Source organism: Camelus bactrianus, chromosome 12 (genome assembly GCF_048773025.1).
Source record: "Camelus bactrianus isolate YW-2024 breed Bactrian camel chromosome 12, ASM4877302v1, whole genome shotgun sequence".
Taxonomy (NCBI): Eukaryota; Metazoa; Chordata; class Mammalia; order Artiodactyla; family Camelidae; genus Camelus; species Camelus bactrianus.
The window spans coordinates 9,036,442-9,055,522 of NC_133550.1; the positions used below are offsets into that span (position 1 = coordinate 9,036,442).

The window sequence follows — 19,081 nt, forward strand, 5'->3', positions numbered from 1 at the left end:
AAATGATACAAAGTGAAAAAGTCAGCAAAGGGAGGAGTGAAGTACAAAGGAAACCAGGTGCAAACTTCCAAGAGTCCTCTCCCAATGGAATCACTAAGGATGACCTTAATTCCTTCAGCAGATAGTTGTGACAACACATGTGAAGTGCTGTCTACCGGAAATCTCATTAGAGACTCAATGCTTAAGGTTTCTTTTGGGTTGCTGGTCACCCAGGTTATTCTCTGGCATGCACCAAAATTCCAGACTCCAGAAGGAAAGGAGGTGTTCAGCATAAAACACGTTGTAAAACAGTTCAGGCATGGTGAACCACTGTTATCCGTTAGGGAATGGTGGGAACAATTCTGAAATCCAGGTCCCCAGATGCCAGCCAAGAGCCAACCTTGCGAGCAGGCCTTTCTAAGGACGGCAGTCGTAGCTCTGCTGTGTGAACTCCTTTCTGCACCGTAGCTAAAAGCACGCGTTTTATAATCAGATGACTCTGGGCTCATATCCACATTCCACCACTAATATTGATGTTGACCTGAAACAAGTTATCTAAACACTTTGCACGCCTCGGTTTTATCAACTGTTAGTAGCTGTAATTAGGCAATTCATTAATTAGGCCATGAAAATCATATGCAATAATGCATGTAGAATGAAAATCATATGCAATAATGCATGTAGAATTCTTAGCACACTTCCTGCAAAGAGCAATAACTGGATGAATGTTGATGAATAGTAACAGTATGTGTGGCAGCTGCCTTCACAGAGCTTACAACAGATTGCGTGAACAAAAGTCAAACAAATGAAGTAGACAGTGTTCCGTTCTGTTTGTGTGCGTGTGCATTACCAACTGTAAGTGCAACAGAAGTCTGAAGAATGGGCAAACACTCTGTGATCTATAAGAACCCACAGAAGCATCCTTGGCAGAATCTGGAATCTAGATCAGAAGAAATCAGTGGCAAGATCATCCTGATTTAGATGCAGTCTGGTGCTTCTCTGTATGTTTTTGGAAATAAGACATTATTATTCTTGCATACCGTTTTGTTTTAACTGCTTGGCAAGCAAATAGAACAAAGCATTTTGATGAATAATATCTTTGCTCTACCAAGATAGGGGCTGAGATGTAACTCTCAGCAGGTAGAGGATTTTCTTTTTTTTGACATAACTAGTGATTAAACATCATGATTACTGGAAAAACACATGCTGAGTAAAAACTTCCAGAATGATTAAATTTATTTATAAGTATATGAATGAGCTCAGAATATAATTAGGCTTAAGAGTCATCAACAAGGGACACCGTGAGGCCAGCCCATGTTTGACAAAAATCATGTGTGATGAGAATTTATTTATTTTCTTGAAACTTCATCTTTTTTGTTGATAAAATAAACTAAGTTTCTTGTAGGTTGGAGAGAGGTATTGGATGGTCCTATATCTAATGTTAGATGCCTCCGCAAGCTAATATTAAGCATTTAGAGGTTCTTTACAAAATAAGTACATTTTATTCTGTATCATAATTTTAATTTTGATCCACAACTATTGCAGAGTAGAAATATTTTGATATTTTATAAGCAACTAATATTAAGGGGTACAGATCTTTGATTATTTCAAAATAAATCACTTAAAAATTATCTTTTTTTTCTAGGAAAAGATTATAGATGACTTGTGTAAACATGTAACTTTACAGGATATCATTTAACTAAGATGTATAACATAAAATGAAATTATTTGTTAAAATTAAAAACTCTCATTGCGTCTTGAATGATGCCACTAGAAATTAGCAAAGTCTGCTCACAAAGGGCCAACACCTCTGAACGTTTTATTTAGCGGCTACCCTTAGTCACAGTCACGGGGAAAAGGCGTGAGGTGATTATCCCAGCCTATAGATATAATTATTTCCAATACATTGCAAATTGTGATTCATAGATTATTTTCAAATTTTAAGTTACACTATTTAAGCAAACATATTTACAAAACATGGTGATCAGATAGCCCATTTGTTAGTTATCCGAGTACCACGTACAAAAGGGAATGTGTAATCCGTTACTGACAGGAGATCATTATAATTAGTCCCAGTAATTGATAAATGCTTTTGAATTCATCCTGATAATCTAGTATTTACTGAAGCATCCATCACGGTTCTTAAAATAACTTGTTGGCCATTTCTTCCTCTAGAATACAAGGCATTTAGGATTATAGTGTATTATTTTATCTGTGGTGTCTGTCAACTTTATACTGGGAGCTTGAGAAATATTGCACCAAACTGATTTGAGTTGAATTGAATTGAACTGAACCAGTTAAGTAATTTTAAGAAAAGGAATCCACACCTACGTTCAGGAATTAATCAAACTAATCAATTTATTCTAACTCGTCCCTTCTGACAAAGGCTATTTGAACTTAGCTGTATGCTTTTCAATTAAAATGCTCATTTTTTCTAAATCAATGTGTCTGTTATAATATACATATTTTTCAGTGTACTTTAAATATCCTCCCTGTAGAAATTCTGAAATGTAATGCAACAGCACTTGGCAAATTTTTCAGTTTTAGCATTAACTAGAAATTGTTTTATTTTTTTCTAGGCTAAACATTGGACTGAGAATCCTGACCTAATGTAATATTTTTTTCTCCTCAAACCAGTACCGCTAGTTTCAGGTGAAATGTAATTTTAAGTTAAGAAGGAAATGTCAGATAAAACCATTTACATTTGGAAAGATCTTATAAAGTGGTCCGTACTTACAGTGAATCTAAGACAGCCTCTGTTGTTATTTTGCACCATTATTTTATGAGGCACCACTAAAGAAAAAAATGTGCACTAAAATTAGACATCACATTCTCTGAATAGTTAGCATTTTTATTTTATAATTACCAAAAGAGCTTTTTTAGACATAGTTAAACACAGATTATTTAAATTATTTTAATCACTCCTGAATATTTTATACATACACACATGTACACACATCAAAAAATGTATATTAAATAGAGCGAGGTGTGACTAAAATGTCCATTCACGATCTTGTTCTTCTCCATGAGTGTTTAGTCAGGGTACTTGGTGTTCACATTGCACACACAATTGTCCTCTGCTGGTGACGCAGCTTTGGCAATCCCACCTGAACCATGACACCCATTCTGTAAGGTTCCATGGTGGTACTCTCTTGACCTTCCTTACCAGACTGTGTCGACAGCTTTTTCAGACAATGATCCGTCAGGATTCGTATTTGTATTCCCTTTTCAAACGATCTTTAAATGATGTGATCAAAATGTGAGGAATGGCCTTGTCTAACCCAGCCACAGACATAACCAAGTTCAGGCGTGCCCAGGCCTTTTGAGGTGCCTGCCACCAGGGGCTGTTAAGAGACCATCAAGTGTAAGACATCCTCATTTCTAATATAAGGAGATATGAAGACAGTTTATACCTTAGAGTAAAAAAAAAAAAAAACAGTATTGAAGAAAAGTCACAGTGAGGTATAAATAAAACAAAAAATTCAGCTCCAGTTAAAGGCATATATGTGTGCATCCATACATATTATTCCAAGAAATAAAATTCTAACAGACAAATCTTTTATATAATCCCTAGATTTTTGTTACACAAATTTACCTGTGTTTAAAGATATTTAGGGAGTTGAGGTATGTCCTGCTGAAAAGCTTTTCCATCCAAAGTGGAATAATGACGGTCCTAACAGAGTGTATGTCAAACAAGTCTCATTTCTTACTTCCTGTGCTTGTATGTATATTGTTAAAGACAACCAGTCAGATTGCAAAGGGCTGAAAAGTCTTCATGAAATCCCATATGAACTCAAGTATTTTTCTTTGATCGTTAAAAAGTGCTTCCCAGCTTTCAGAATTAGCAAGTGGTTATAAATAAATAACCCAGCAACTGAAGGTTTCTTCATTTCCTCTCTGCCTCAGGTCCTATAAGCAGTGTCCTGGTGAATAACTACGGCAGCCGGCCCGTGGTGATGGCAGGAGGCTTGCTGTGCTGTCTGGGAATGGTCTCGGCCTCTTTCAGTACCAACGTGGTACAACTTTACATCACCATGGGATTCATTTGCGGTAAGTCCGGCTTTGCGTTCAGCTCATGTTCTTCTTAACACTTCTGTTGTTTGCCAAATTCTGTCAGAAGCATGAGCAGCAGAGCATTCTAATTGCTTTCTTTGAATTTCCTTTTTACATCAGATGGTATCTTAAAGTATTGTCAGAGTACACTGAAATACTGGCTACAGGATGGGCGATCACACTAATTTCGAAAATGGAAAAAGCAAGTTACCAGACATGTTATGGGCTGTGATACAATGTCAAAAAGAAAACCTCTTTGGTTGGTTTTTACTGTTTCAACATTAAATCTTCAGCTAGTTAAGACGGTATTGTGGAAACAGACTTTCTGGCATGTAAATAGCTTCATAAAAAAAGTTATTTTCATTGCTTATTACTATTAGTATCTGGCTGATTGCTCATAATAGGTTAAAAATGGTCCCAAAAAAGATATTTCCTGAAGTCACTGGTTTAGCTTTAACACTAGAATTATTGGTGCCTGTGTTGTGATTAGTGGCTGAGCTCTGCACCAATGTCCCTTCTCCTTACTAAAAGATTCTATTTAAAAACTCTGGAGGGCACATTTGCCACTAAACACAAATATTTTTAAATGACACCCTATCACTTGATTATAGTTTCTCATGCACATCTGTAGACTCCAGCTGACCTGAATATGTGCATTTGGAAAACACTGTTTTTGGTAGCCTCAATGGTAAATTGTATTAAACAAATCTATACTCAAAGTTTTAAGAAAAAAAAAAGTTTTAAGTTAAAGAAATGGAATCTTTTCCTTTTACCTACAGATAAAAAGATAAATTATTTCTCTTTTTATGATTTTACATCAGTCTAATCTTGCACTTATGCATCATTTGATAAAAAAAAAATTAGATACAGTAATAGTGATGTTAAAATCTTTCTCTTTACAACCTATGGACAACTGCTTTTTTTTTTCTTTGATATGGTAAAACACCTCTGACATGGCAAATGAGAATCTTCAGTCTCTAAGAACTGTCACGGTGGAGTGAATGCCCTTTCCTTTGTGCAGAAATACTATTTACAGTTAACCCTTGGACAACATGGGTTTGAACTGCACAGGTCCACTTAAATACGGATTTCTTCCAATGGTAAAGACTACAGTACTGCACGATCCATGGTTGGTTGAATCCTGAGGAGAGCTGGTGATAAATTATATGCAGATTTTCGACTGTGCAGAGGGTGGGCACTCCCTAAACCCCGCGACGTTCAACAGTCAGCTGTGTTGCATTTGACCATAGAAGTCAGGCGGGGTTTACAAGTAGATATATCAGGGGAAAAGATGATTTTGGTATTATTGTATCACAAGTATCAATAGTATTATATGCTATTCTAACTTCAGTTCCATCCCTTTGGGTCTTAAAGGCTTTGTTGTTTCTAGTTAAACCATTGATTACACCTGTGAGGGGCGTATCTTGAGTCATTATCAGCCAGTGCTTCTTGGTGTCTGAAATCAGACAGGGCTAGGTTTTAACCCTGACTCAGCACGTGTTAGCTGTGTGATCATGGGTAAATTAGCCTTCTCATGCCTCAGTCTCTTTGTCTCTAAAACAGGGAAATGATAGCTCCTTCCTTTGGGAGTTGTTGGCATAATTAATGTGAAAAAAAAATGAATATATAGTACTTTACAGAGTGCCCAGCATTTTGTTACTTTTAAAATAAATATTAACAAATGATGATTACAGTATCATTACATAACATCTTGAAGCTCTAGAGCTTACTTGATTTTGGCAAAATCCTGTTTTGCTGTTAAGGGAACTGGAGCTCACGAAGTCTAAGTACTTGGCGCAGCAGCGCACACAGCGGAGTCAGTGAGGCAGACTGAGAACTCCTGTGTCATGTCTCGTGTTCCTTTTACCATGCCACATGGGAACTAGGTGGCCACGGTCTCCTAAGGAGACCTGGAATTAGCATCTGAAAGCAAAGTTCCAGGTGACAGGATGGGGACATAGGGAAGGGGGGGTGGCAGAAGGTGAAGAAATTGAACTTCAAAACACAATTCCCAGGTTTTAATTTGGGTTCTTCCACTTACAAGCTGCCGACCGCAGTTTAATTATTTATATGTTGGATCTAATTACACTCATTCTGCATCTCCCCCACGTCTCGCTGACGTAGAATCAGAGAGCACACGGCCCTGTCACTCTCCAGAGCACGTGCTTGGTTCTGTGTCAGTTCTGAGGAGCCCTGCTACAAACACTTAATGCATGTGTTTGTATTAGAGGCTTGCAGCAAGTATTTGTCCTCAGAACTCCGTGTCCCCGAGTCTAAACACGTAACCACTTTGCAATATGTCTGTACGGTATTCCTACTTCTGCAGGCCCTAACGTAATCCAGAATCATGCCTAGGCTAAGGGAGAAGGAGAGGCAGTAGTTTGTATAAGTCAACTCTATTCATTCTTTTAAACAAACGTGTTCATTACAGCTGCCAGGTAGTGCCTGGTGAGCTGTAAGGAGTAACTCATTTCTCAAAGGCCAGTGTCAGCACTGCCAAGGAGTTCCCTAGACAGTAGAAACTTTTGACTCATATAAACAGCTTTAATCCCCCAAATGAGAATATGTTTCGAGCAAAAAAAAAAAACAAAAACAACCTTTATAGTTAATACCGTGTTCCTCTGTATTCATGTAGAGCATGAAATTAATGGCGTGAATTGATACTCTTTTGTATTGATTTGCATGGTTTTAAAGGAAAAAATATCTGGGAGACCTAAGATTATCTGTAAAGGATAATTCTTTTTAGTCTTTCCACTCTGTTCTACTCTGAAAAGAAAGCATTCACATTTTAAACCCACTCTTGCCCACAAGGAAGAAATCTATTCTCTCTATGTCTACAAACATAAAGAGAGATTTATTTATTTGTGGAATTAAGCAACTTTAATTGAGAATGAATAATTTTTGTCCTAGTTTCAACCTCTTCTGTGATTATTACAATAACAGTAGAAGTTCATGGTTTTATTTTTGTGTCTTCAAAAGAAAGGAATGTGAAACTTTCACAATCTCGGGTGTCCAGTTATGAGAACTTTTTTGTGTATGTGCCATCCGATTGATATATGTAATTATAAAAGCTTCCTACCTGCTGTTGGGTTTTCAGGTCTGCCATCCCCGCTTGAATGTACGTTTGAAAGAGTAATTTCTCTGGTGAGTGGCGTAACGTGCTTGTGTTCTTCCTCCTTTTGTTTTATCCTGTGTAGGTTTAGGTCTGGCCTTCAACCTGCAACCTGCCTTAACAATCATCGGCAAATACTTCTACAAGAAACGGCCCACGGCGAACGGCCTGGCCATGGCAGGAAGTCCTGTTTTCTTAAGCACGCTGGCTCCCTTCAACCAGTTCCTCTTTAATACTTACGGCTGGAAAGGAAGCTTCTTGATTTTGGGAGGTATACTGTTGAATGCCTGTGTGGCTGGGTCTCTCATGAGACCTGTGGGACCCAAACTAACTACAAAGAAGTCTAAAAACAAGGTTGGCATAAGAGCGACGGATTTGGGTGAGAAGACGAGACATAAGAAGAAATCAACATGGGAAACAATTAATAAGTATTTAGATTTCTCCCTTTTTAAGCACAGGGGGTTTCTCATATACTTATCTGGAAATGTCATCATGTTCCTGGGGTTCTTTGCCCCCATTATATTCTTGGCTCCGTACGCCAAAGACAAAGGAATTGACGAGTATTCCGCTGCCTTCTTGCTGTCTGTTATGGCTTTTGTTGATATGTTTGCCAGACCTTCTGTAGGATTCATTGCCAACTCCAGATTTATCCGACCCCGAATCCAGTACTTCTTCAGTTTTGCAGTGATGTTCAACGGCGTGTGTCATCTCTTGTGCCCGCTGGCTGACGACTACCCTAGCCTGGTGGTCTACGCTGTGTTTTTTGGCCTCGGATTTGGGAGTGTTAGCAGTGTCCTCTTTGAGACGCTCATGGACCTGGTCGGTGCTCAGAGGTTTTCCAGCGCTGTGGGGCTCGTCACAATTGTGGAGTGTTGCCCAGTTCTTCTTGGCCCTCCTCTTGCTGGTAAGAATACTTCTCATCAAAGAAAGCAAAATGCATAAAATTAATATTCATTAGCCGAAACTTTCTTTGTAGTGTAAAATGTGTTTGTAATAATAACACCTAATCGCCTAAAAGACTGTGGGTGTGTTACTTTGAGGCTTTAATTCAATTTCATAATTAGCATATTTTAGACAAAAATTTGATTCTGAGCTTGGACTTATGAATATAAGAATTTAAGTTAGACTGATAATTAGCATAGTTTTCAGGGTTTCCCCCATATGAGTTTGTTACGTGCTTTTAAAAATGTATCATAGAAATAAGATGCCACTTTATTTTATCATTTTTAAACATATTCCTTTTCTTTTTTATTAAAATGAGTCAAATATTTGAAGTAATGCTCCCAACAGGTTCTTACTGGAGTATATTGGTTATATTAATACGGAACTAGTTACATGCTTAATGAAGGAACACGTTCATAATCCCACTGATAGGACATAGGAATAAGAATGCAAGAATGAAGGGAAATTCATTCAAAGTCATGTTCTTGATCAGATACTTATATTCCACATTTATAAATTGTAAAGATTACCGTTAGATTTTAAGGTCTAAAATACTGTCAGTGAAGCCTGTAAAAGTATCTGTGCTAACTTATCCAGTAAGGAGACTGAGAAAGACACATGTGTAAGTTCATTTTTGAAGTTAAGGCTTTGTTCAGTCTTAGAATTCAGTGTTATAAATATTAAATGCTTTTGGTTGGCCAGTCTTTTCCAGTAACCACGGTATAGTATTGCTTTGGTTGACACTAAATGTGAAGTATTTACTTAGACCTCCTGCCCCCTAGTGGTCACAGCTACTGCCATGCTAAGTGTAAATCTCTTCCTTCGTGACTTTGAAAGTGGGACAACTCACATTAATTTGTTAATTTTAAGGCACCGTTGCCCTTTCCTCTTGCTTCTTCACTTGGTCTGGAAGGAGTGATGGAGTTGTTGACCTCTGTCCACCGGGGCTTCCCTCTGACACCTGGCAACATGCTTTTGGGTGGTATATCTCTCAGTACGGATATAGCACGACAACAAAACATTTTCAGAAAGAATGAAAGCCTCATTCAGTTGATTTTGCCACATAAGACAAGTACAATTGGCCTATCTTTTCTTACAGAGTTAGTTTACAAATGGGTTGTAGAAGCCTGTTCATTAGCAAGAAAATTCTTAGAATCAACAGAGAAAACTGTATTTTACCAGCCACGGTGGGATGAAAAAAAAAAAATCAAGTCATGTCCATAGGCATAGTGGCTGGGTGCTATGAAAACGAAGGAATCTGATTTGGCCACGCCTACCTGTGCTGAGACCTGTATTCACATTTACATCAGTCGCGGTATCCTTGGGTGCTTATTGTGTTAATACTGCCAAACTGCTGCATCACTGGTAGCAGTGGCAGAAATTAATTTGGGGCTCGTATTGAAGCGCTCAGCCTATGCCCTAAGATCCTACCCATTTTTTTCATCCTGTTTCCGCCTCCTGTTACCCTGATCAACTCTTTGACTTTTAGAGTGGCTTCTCCTCTATTGCATGTGGCCACTACTAGAGCAGTGTCTGGCACATAGTAGGCACTCAGTAAGTACTTTTGAATGAATGGGTATTATTATAGTTACTTATTATACAGTTGCTACTGCTGCTACTAGTCTTGTTAGTGAAAAGGTCGGGACAGCATGGTTTTTGTTTTTCTTTTTTTCATCTCAAACTTTCACTGCTGCATTCAGAAAGAACTGAAACTTCAGTTCTGGAGATCATATCTGGTTTCTTGATGATGCTAAAAATTCCCCAAACATTTTGAAAGTATGTTTGTTGATTTTGCAATCGAAAGTGATATTAATTCTGATGGGGCCAAAGACTTACTGTTTGGTATTTAGATGTGTAATAATCATTGTATGAATAGAAATATTTGACCAATGTTAGAGTGGAACATTAAATTACACAGTTTTTGTTTTGTTGATGTCTGTATCATACTCAGATAAACCCATTCCGACATTAACCTAATTAAAGCAGGGAAATTTGTTGAAATAGGTAATTTCACAAATAGCTAAACTGAATACTGAGCCACTAACTAGATTCTAGTCAGAATGATAGTAATTCTGACTAAACAAACAGGTCTGTATCAGAATCACCTGGTATATGCATATGATATATAATATGGATTTCTGTACACTAAATTTTGCTAATAATAATTATTGTAAAGAATTAGATGCTTTGCATAGGCAGGAGGCAAAACTAAGTATAAACTGAAGCATATTTAAAAGTCAATAAACCTTCTGATTATATAGCACTAGGCTAGGTGTCCAATGTTCTCAATAATCAAATGGAACAAAAACTTTCTTCCTGATTAGTTCCGCCTTAATAATTTAGATTCAGTTAAACTGAAAAACTGTGATTAGCCTAGAAAGTGACATGACACTTAACCAAGAGGTGAAGCCATTTTACTGAGTAGTTAAGAATGCGCGGTGTAGACAGACTTTGGTTACAGCCCGGATCCTGCCACTCACTGGCTCTGTAACCACATTCTAACTACTTCATAGTGGTCTTGTAAAGGGTTAAGTGCAAAATTACAAATAAAATGTTTAGCCTAGTGCTGGGCATAGAGAAAGAATTTAGTAAATATTATGCCCTGTCAGGAACCGTATAAAAGCCGTTGAATTTTTCCTAAAGAATGTAGTTTTTCCTCTTTATTGAAAAGACACCAAATGTGGCAAGGATGAAGCAATCTCAATATGTATGCTATAAATATATTCATATATATGTTTCCATTTGTAAATGTGTTTATATATTCCTACATATGTAGGTTTAAAAATGTATTTCACACATGTATGAATACATACACAGACACATATATACCTAGCTTGATTTGGTTGTACACTTCTATTGAGGGAAATAATTTTCAATACATTTAACATATTTAATTTAACATATATAATTTAATATACTATAGATGCCTTTACTACGCATATAGGAAATCATAATCTGGACTATTTTTTTCTTTATTAAACTCTCATCATATTACCTTAAATAAGAAATAGGTACCCGGTGTAGGGAAGAATTTATTTGCAAATGTTATCATTTTGTGGCTGTTTTATTGTGCTATCTTAAAAGATGTTCTTTGTCTTTTAGGTAAATTGGTGGATGAAACCGGCCAATATAAATATATGTATATGGTCTGTGGAGCTATTGTGTTCACATCCAGTGTGTGGCTGCTCATTGGCAATGCTATCAACTACAGACTGCTCGCCAAGGAAAAGAGGTTGGAGGACGCACATAAGCCTGAGTTCCAAGAATCGAAACCCTTGAGCACATCAAAAAGTCATGATGATGTCACAAGTTTCAGAAGTCTGAGATCAGGGGTTAATCCCTTAGAATCTGAACCCTTGAACACTTCGAAAAATCATGATACTAGTGGCGAAGATCTGGGATCAGAGGTTAATCCCTCAGAAAGAGAAACTAATATTTAACCAGAATTACATCTCTGATTTCAGGGTTTATGACTTTCATAGGCATATTTTATTTTCAAAGTATTGGAAGCTTTTAGTTGAAATGAAGAGTCATAATTAAGGATGGAGATGAGATTTTCCTTAATGGCAAATTTTAAATGTTTGCTTTTTAAAACTTATTTGGGCGGTTAAATTTTGAGATTATGTATATAAAGAATTCATGCAACGGGTTTATTTCCATACATGACTCTAGTTGTGGTAGTTAAAATAATTTTAAAGTCTTCCAGTGACTTCCAGTCTTGGTTATAGAGATCTGAATCCCAAACCCCTGGTTTAAGTAGTTGGAAGGAGTATGTTTAATCCTTTAAGAATACCCTCACCACATTTCATTTTTCATTTGATGTTAAAGTGTGAAATGGAATGAAATGAATTGTTCCCAAACATGCTCACACACACAGTCTTTCACACACTTAAGAACAAGCACACCGGGTATCTGGAGCAAAAAAACAAGTTCAAAAAGAATATTATCACTTTTTTTTTTTAACTTAAAAAAAAATCCATGGAGAATAAAGAATTTGCATACTACTTTACAGTGTGGATTTTAAAGATAAAGATTGTAAAGTGAAAATGAGGGTGATCTTAATTTGAAAAAGCAGCTAACTGCTATTAAAAAAAGGCATTTGCATATGTGAAATAAATTTGGAAAAAAAACCCTCCATTTTAAACCATTATTTCTGAGCACTGTCAGATTTGATTCATGCATGCACATGATTTCTTTGAAGGGGGCCATGCATACCTGGTGCTAGCAAATAGAACCCTCAAATAATTTGCAGTATTTACTAATACGTAAATCAAATTAAAAGCCAAAATGACCCTAGGAATGAGCTATGTCCATTGATTTTTGACAGGATTTTAGTAATTCAGAAAGTAATAATCAGGGATTTCTTTTCATCAGACTCAATCCAGACTCACGACCATAACTCAATCCAGACTCACGACCATACTGAGACATCAAAGTGGAATCAACTGGAATCCTGATAGCTAGGCTTACAAATGGGCAGCACCCAACATACAGTGGTGATCAGGGGGCTACTGTTAGGAGTAATCCAGCTGAGTAAACGAAGAGTGGGAGCCCTCCAGGGGCTCGCATTTCCCTCCCCTCCCCAACATGCAAAAGCAAAACCGGAGATCAAAGCAGGCTTTTAACTCAGCCACCGAAGATGTCTCCTATTATCAGAAGGGTAGCACTTGAAAATCCCGCCCTCGGCTGATGCCTGATTAGGCTTCCCGCTGCCTGTGAACATAACTAAACCGGGAGACAAAAAAGCCTGCTAGCACTGGAGGTTGTGTGTGCCTCAACAGTTACTTGGGAAGTGCAGGTTATAGTTTATAACTGGATAGAAAGAAGCTTGCAATATTGCAACCCAGGTTAACGTTAGCAGTTTCTCAATTTTCATAACTGTGAAAACACTGGGACTCTGACTCGCTCTTGAATACAGAGGCATAGGATAGATTTGTGCATTCGGAACTATAAATACCATTTTGAGTGATAAAGGACTTTTAAATAAGAAAGAATGTACGCATTAGATCTAAAGTTATATTTCCATCTCTAATTCTGAAGTTGAAATGAGATCGTGATGAATAAAAAAGCATTTAGTGCTTGATGATTGAAGTAATGTCATTCTTAAGATATCAAAAGGAATTCTCTCTTCTTTTTTATTAGTATTATTATTGCAGTAGAGGCAGGTGCCATTCTTTATTTGCTTTAAAAATGCCCTTGGATACCAGGCTTTTTTGAGAGTTAACATTAAGGATTTGATGTGTAAAATTCTGGCCCTGTTTAAGCATGAAGCTCACATTTAGCGAGCTAGATAAAATTCCATATTTCATTTGACATTCACTTTTTTTTTGCATAGAAAGAGGTATTTGTATTTTTAAGCTGTTAACTAAAACAGTATGTGCCAATACCATGGGTAAATAAATCAGGGAAAATGTGACAGTATATAGCTGTTTTTAATTTATTTTCATCCAGTCTTGAGTCTTGTATGAGCTATTTTCATATTATTAGCACTTTTGTACTCAGCTCTGACTTGTCACAGGACATGTGACATCATAAACTGTGTAGTAACTTTCCAATCTGAAATATTTCCACAAAATGACTTAAATTCTCAGAAGGCACATATTTAAATTATTATAGATAATAGACTCCCCACTCCAGGCAAGTCATGATCTAGCCTTGGGTTTTAGCCCTAAGGCGACAGTCCTTTTTGTCGCCTCCTGGTGGGTGCCTTCCAGTGGCTTTCTCCTTGGAAGGAGGTTTATTTACTTACTGATGAGGTTTTTGTCAAGTCAAAACCAAGTTGTATTTGTTCTGTTGCTCTTCGGTCATCTTTAACTTTTCATTTCTGACACCGATTAAGTTAAATTGCTAAAAAAAGAAAGGGGAGTAAAATTGCACATTCAAAGCACATGACATGATGTATGTATCCAGTCGTGCCTGGCAGCAGCACTGCACAGAGTTACAGATATGCACACATCTTAATTCCTGTGCGTGAACATTGAAAATTAAATCAGAACACACTTGAAAGAGTGATGTAAACTCACACACAGGATTCAGAATTGTTTCAGGGTCAAATAAATGTGTCAAGTCGTTTACTCTCCCAAATCCCTTGAACTTGTTAGAATATTTGCTCCTCCGACAGAATCTTTCAGAGTGAGAAGAGACGATCAACCTCGAACATTTATTATTATAAAGTTGCATAAGAGGAGGAGATACAGTTGGCTTCCATGTCAGCAACAATTAGTGCAGAATTTATTTCTTCCCCCAGAGAATGACACGGTTTAGACATTCAAGATATCATGAAGCAGAGTCAGAGAGCACGATGACCCCTTGTCGTCCATTCTCTCATGGGCTTGTGCAGGAGGAAGCCTATCATAAACCAGGGTACCAAAACGATTCATGACCACTGGCTGGTTTAAGTATTTTTTCATTTGTGATAACAAGACACCTCATATTTTTCACTGTTTAATCTTAAATATGCCTTTACTAATTTGTGGATGGAATACGGGTCTTAGACATGCCCTGACACATCACCATCCTTTCCTGATCCTTTTAGGAGCCAATCAGAACACATTTAAGGGACAGTGGGTCATACTGGTGTCCTTCATGTTGGAAGACGATGTTTTCTCAGTGTAAATTCACATTGCTTGTGAATTTCACTTCTTTAGTATCGAGTTCTAACCACCTGATCTCCTGGCTCTCCCCAGGACGCTAGGTAATAAGTAAAATACTTCGGTTTGATATATTTGAATATGCACTTTAATAATCTAGGTATTTTTTTACTTATCCTTCTCTGGCTATACATGGCAACTGAGGATACAGGAAAAAGACCATAAGATGTATGATGTAACTGTTTTTATATTGATATATTTCGTATTGATGTTATAAAATGCAGAGAAACAATCAGTTAGTTGAAACTTATTTTCCATCCAAAAATACCTTTTAAAAAAAAATCTTAACATGTTGCGGGCTTTTAATAAAACAAAACAAACAGTCATGATTGCTAGGCTCAGTTTAATAGGGAAAGGAAACGAATCTTTATGTGTCCTGCATTTTGCCTGCGAAGTATCTTTTAATATTCAAGCCAAATCAGAAGTGGAGGCTGTTGGAATAAATAGGTGAAACAAAACAAGGAAGTTCAGCAAATTACCCAAAGTTAAAACGTAGTATGTGACAGAACACAGAACCAGAACTAAAACTCAGGTTTATCTAAAACTAGAAAGAGCCCCTAGGGTGTTCACTGCCACGCTGTCACCCCATAGAAGCTAGAGATACAAAGATAGACAAAATACAGATGCAGAAAAAATTAAACCTTATGTGATGAACCAATTAGCTTTAACTGCAATTTGTATTATGATTTATTGAGTGTTTATTAGAGACTGTGTTTGCTATAACCTGAATATGTAATTTCAAATTGCCTGCCTTTCTAACCAAAGCAAATTATCCCCAACGATGGTTAACGATTGTATAGTAGCCATAATTGCTTGTGACTTTTTTTGTAAAAATAATGACATTTATATGACTCAAGCACAATATATTTTCCCTGAAGTTGGATTCAGAAGAAAAATGCTATTTTCTTTATGGACAAGTAATTCCCATATTAGTTGCTACTTATTATGACTCAAAAATTAAATGTACTTACTGTGAAACATTATATTCAGAATTATAGTGATTCCCACTTACAGGTTCATCCCAAGCTACCAAAAACTTGTAAAAGGTTTAGGAGGTACAAATAATTCGGCTCATCGATACAGTATATATTTACTTTCATCACTTACTGCAACTGTTCCTACACCATAACTGATTTTTCAAGTGTCCCTGAACATTGTCATTCTCCTTCTGGCCCGTTGTTCTGCAGCGAGAACGAGTGCATTGCTTTTGTCCTCTCCACCTAAACTTTTGACATCCTTGGAACACTGTTCTCCTTAACGCTATCTCAGATGGTGCACTTCCAGTGTCTTACATCTTGCACAAAGTCACTCATACCGCACCTGGCCTTGTTTGTTTGATTTGCAGGAATGGCCACGTTCCTGGGGTCGGCAGTGTCTGCTTTTGGCTGTAACCACTCATGTTCACAAATAGGGGAACTCGTGTGACTGTAGGCTTGAGGTTTCCGGGATAAGGAAGGTGCTTATGTTCTAGGTAATTTTTCTGTTACTATGACTTTTCCTTAGGCATGATAAATAGGTAATTGAATATGACTTTTAAGAATCTAGAAAATTAGATTGTTCTGTCCTTGACACTATTCAGGATGTTTCTAATTTTCTCAAAGTGCCTGGAACTTTGAGAAACACAGCTTACCGTCACAGCATGCCATCATTACATACCGTCCTGTAGGCTCTTCCAGTGCAGTGACATCACTGACACATCATACCGTTACCAAGTAGATTCCTTACTGTAACAACTCACAGTACCAAAGAGCATCAAAATCGTTGCGATAAAAATTGAGATTACAAGCTTTATTTTATTCATCTCACTTATATTTTAGGTTTTGAGTCCTACATATTTACGGGCATAATCTCATGTTTGAGCAATGCACTTAAAAGCTGAAAAGCCCCAATTGTTGGTAATTATAATGCTTGTATAATCAAAATCACAAACTATCTTTGTTGATATTTTATAAAAAATCAATAATTTGCTGAGTTCACATTTTTGGTAGTTCTGACTTTCTCTTCTTTGTTAACAAATTGTACACCAGGTTGTAACACTTTACAAGGTCCTGTGGTCTGGTTTTCTCAGTCTTCTGCTTTGCCTTCACTTTATTTCACAATTATGTGCAGTTCACGGAAGAATTATCATCACAATGAGAATCATAATTTTAGGTCTCGACCTTAAGAGGAAAAGTAATATTGCAAAAATAATTTTATTTTAACGGAGCACATGAAAATTATTTTAGAGCAAATTATTTCTCCTGTCCCAACCCATGCTGCCTACCTTCCTCCCCTCCTTTTTCCCTATAGTTATTTTCAAAAATTACCTTTCTTTCATCTTTTTTCATAATGTCTTTAGCATTTTATCTAATTATGGACTTTTTAGTATAGCATTTTGTCTCTTTGGTGGGTTTAATTATACTTCTACTTGCAATGCTCTCCATGTTTTCCAGTCTTCGTATATATTCATTAATAAGGAAAGTAATGTTCAGGAGAATTTTAGTAGGTAAGATTCAGTGATCATAAATTCATCACCGTATCAGCAACTGTTTTTCTTCACATGGTAAAACAAGTTTTTGTTTGTTTGTTTCTTTGTTTTAAATTCAAATATGGCAAAACAGCTCTATTTGAAAACAGTTACCCAACTTTCTACTAAGACATAAGTCAGTAAAAAGTTCTTTTAAGATGAACAAAAGAATGGAATGCTTATCTCGTGTGAATTTCAGGGTGAAATTTTCAGACATATTCTTCTGATTAAGCCTTTTTATTCTGAGTATTTTGTTGTTGCTTTATTTTTATATGCATCTAGAAAACATTTTAGTCTCAGTTTGTAGAGCTTCTTCATTAGAGTACACATTTCTGACATGTTATTTAATGGGCTTTATTTTTCTGGTAAGTGCTTTCTATGTCTAACTAAAGCATGAATATTTCTGGATTTAGTGAGAAAGGACATGTGAACCAGAGTGTTTATTTTCTAAGCATTAAATGCCATTGTATTTTGATTTGTGCTGTATTTTGGTTTTTATACATTTAAGTTAGTTTTGTTAGATACCTGTATTTTGAGAGAGTAAGACTAGAACAGGTGAGCGCTTTGCCTAAACATGTATTTGTCCTCCGAGTAAATGCAGAGTTGGAAATAGAACCAGGTCTTTTAACTCTTAATCTATTTTTTCCCATTAACCATCTTGTTTGTAATGGTGAATAGAAAGTAAATCTGTATTTTTCTGGAAACACATATTCTAACCTTACTTGATAAATCCTTTATTTACAAAATGAATATATTTCTCCTAATTGAATCATACTTTGCAAAATGCCATTTATAAATTTAATTTGAGGACTATTTCCTGATTCCCACAGCAGATGATTCTTAGTGAGCTGGACAAACAACTACAGGGATGAAGGATTTTGCACAATGTGTGTTGCTATAGCAATATGTAAGTCACTAAAAAACTCACCAATTTGTTTATAGAATCCATGTGTCAATATTCCATTAATTCCTTTTTTGCCTACGTTCATGTTTTATTCACTTATTTGTTTTCTAAAAGTATCATGCCAGAGCACAGAGGGGGCAATACAAGTTTGTTAAATTGTTAACTTGTATCCAAGAGATGGTTGCCGTTTGACAGCGCTGAGGAGAGCAGGCAACTGCATTTGTTGACTTAACAGTCTGAGGATGACTAGGATAAGATCTATCTCCAACGTATTTCTTCTTAAATGGTCATTGCACCATGGAAACAAGTTTGAAACCCCACAGAAGATTATATGAGCCCCTCTGTACCTTAATGTCCTCACTATAAACGTCAAGAACTTTAGCTACTTCATAGGGCGGTAATGAACATTAAAAGAAATTATACACATTAAGTGCTTACTACAGTGCTTAACACGAAAAGAAGCACAAATAAATGGCCATCTGCTAGATTATAAGCTGCAAAAAATAAAAGTAAAAAAATAAATGGCCATTTCACCTAGATGACAATAGCAAATTTACAACAGTTAAGACTAGAGTTTCTGTTATGTGAGATTCCGTCTACTTCCAGCCCCCATCTTCTCTAGATATTCTTTCTAGATTTTTCCCTTTTGATTTCATTCCAGAAAAAAAAAAAATCCTAAATACAAGATCCCTGGTGAAAGGAAAGAGCGGTCCCTGTGAGGAATTCACTCTGTGAAAGTGTGAAAACAGTAGTCTGCACTCAAGATTCGTTGCTTAGTTCATTAAGGATATTTACCCTAAGAACATACATGATAAACGTTTTGATAAACTGATGTGTCACAGTAAAATTTTGCATGAATCGGGCCTTAAAACACATCTGCCGTGATGTGTTTGGATTCGGCCACACTGACATCCGGATACTCAGCTGGCGCTGGC

At 36.7% G+C, this 19,081-nt stretch overlaps 1 protein-coding gene across 17 annotated transcripts in view; it reads left to right on the forward strand.

The window, feature by feature from the left end:
- The window catches only part of SLC16A7 (solute carrier family 16 member 7), a 141,797-nt gene extending 122,972 nt beyond the window's left edge, over window positions 1-18,825 (forward strand). For all 17 annotated transcript variants that reach the window (XM_074374638.1, XM_074374642.1, XM_074374641.1 and 14 more), the window contains 3 exons: window positions 3,886-4,029; window positions 7,230-8,048; window positions 11,189-18,825. In XM_074374638.1, the coding sequence (XP_074230739.1) occupies window positions 3,886-4,029; window positions 7,230-8,048; window positions 11,189-11,526 (1,301 nt within the window). In that variant the 3' untranslated portion in view covers window positions 11,527-18,825. The remainder of the gene's footprint in view (window positions 1-3,885; window positions 4,030-7,229; window positions 8,049-11,188) is intronic.
- Window positions 18,826-19,081: the final 256 nt, after the last annotated feature.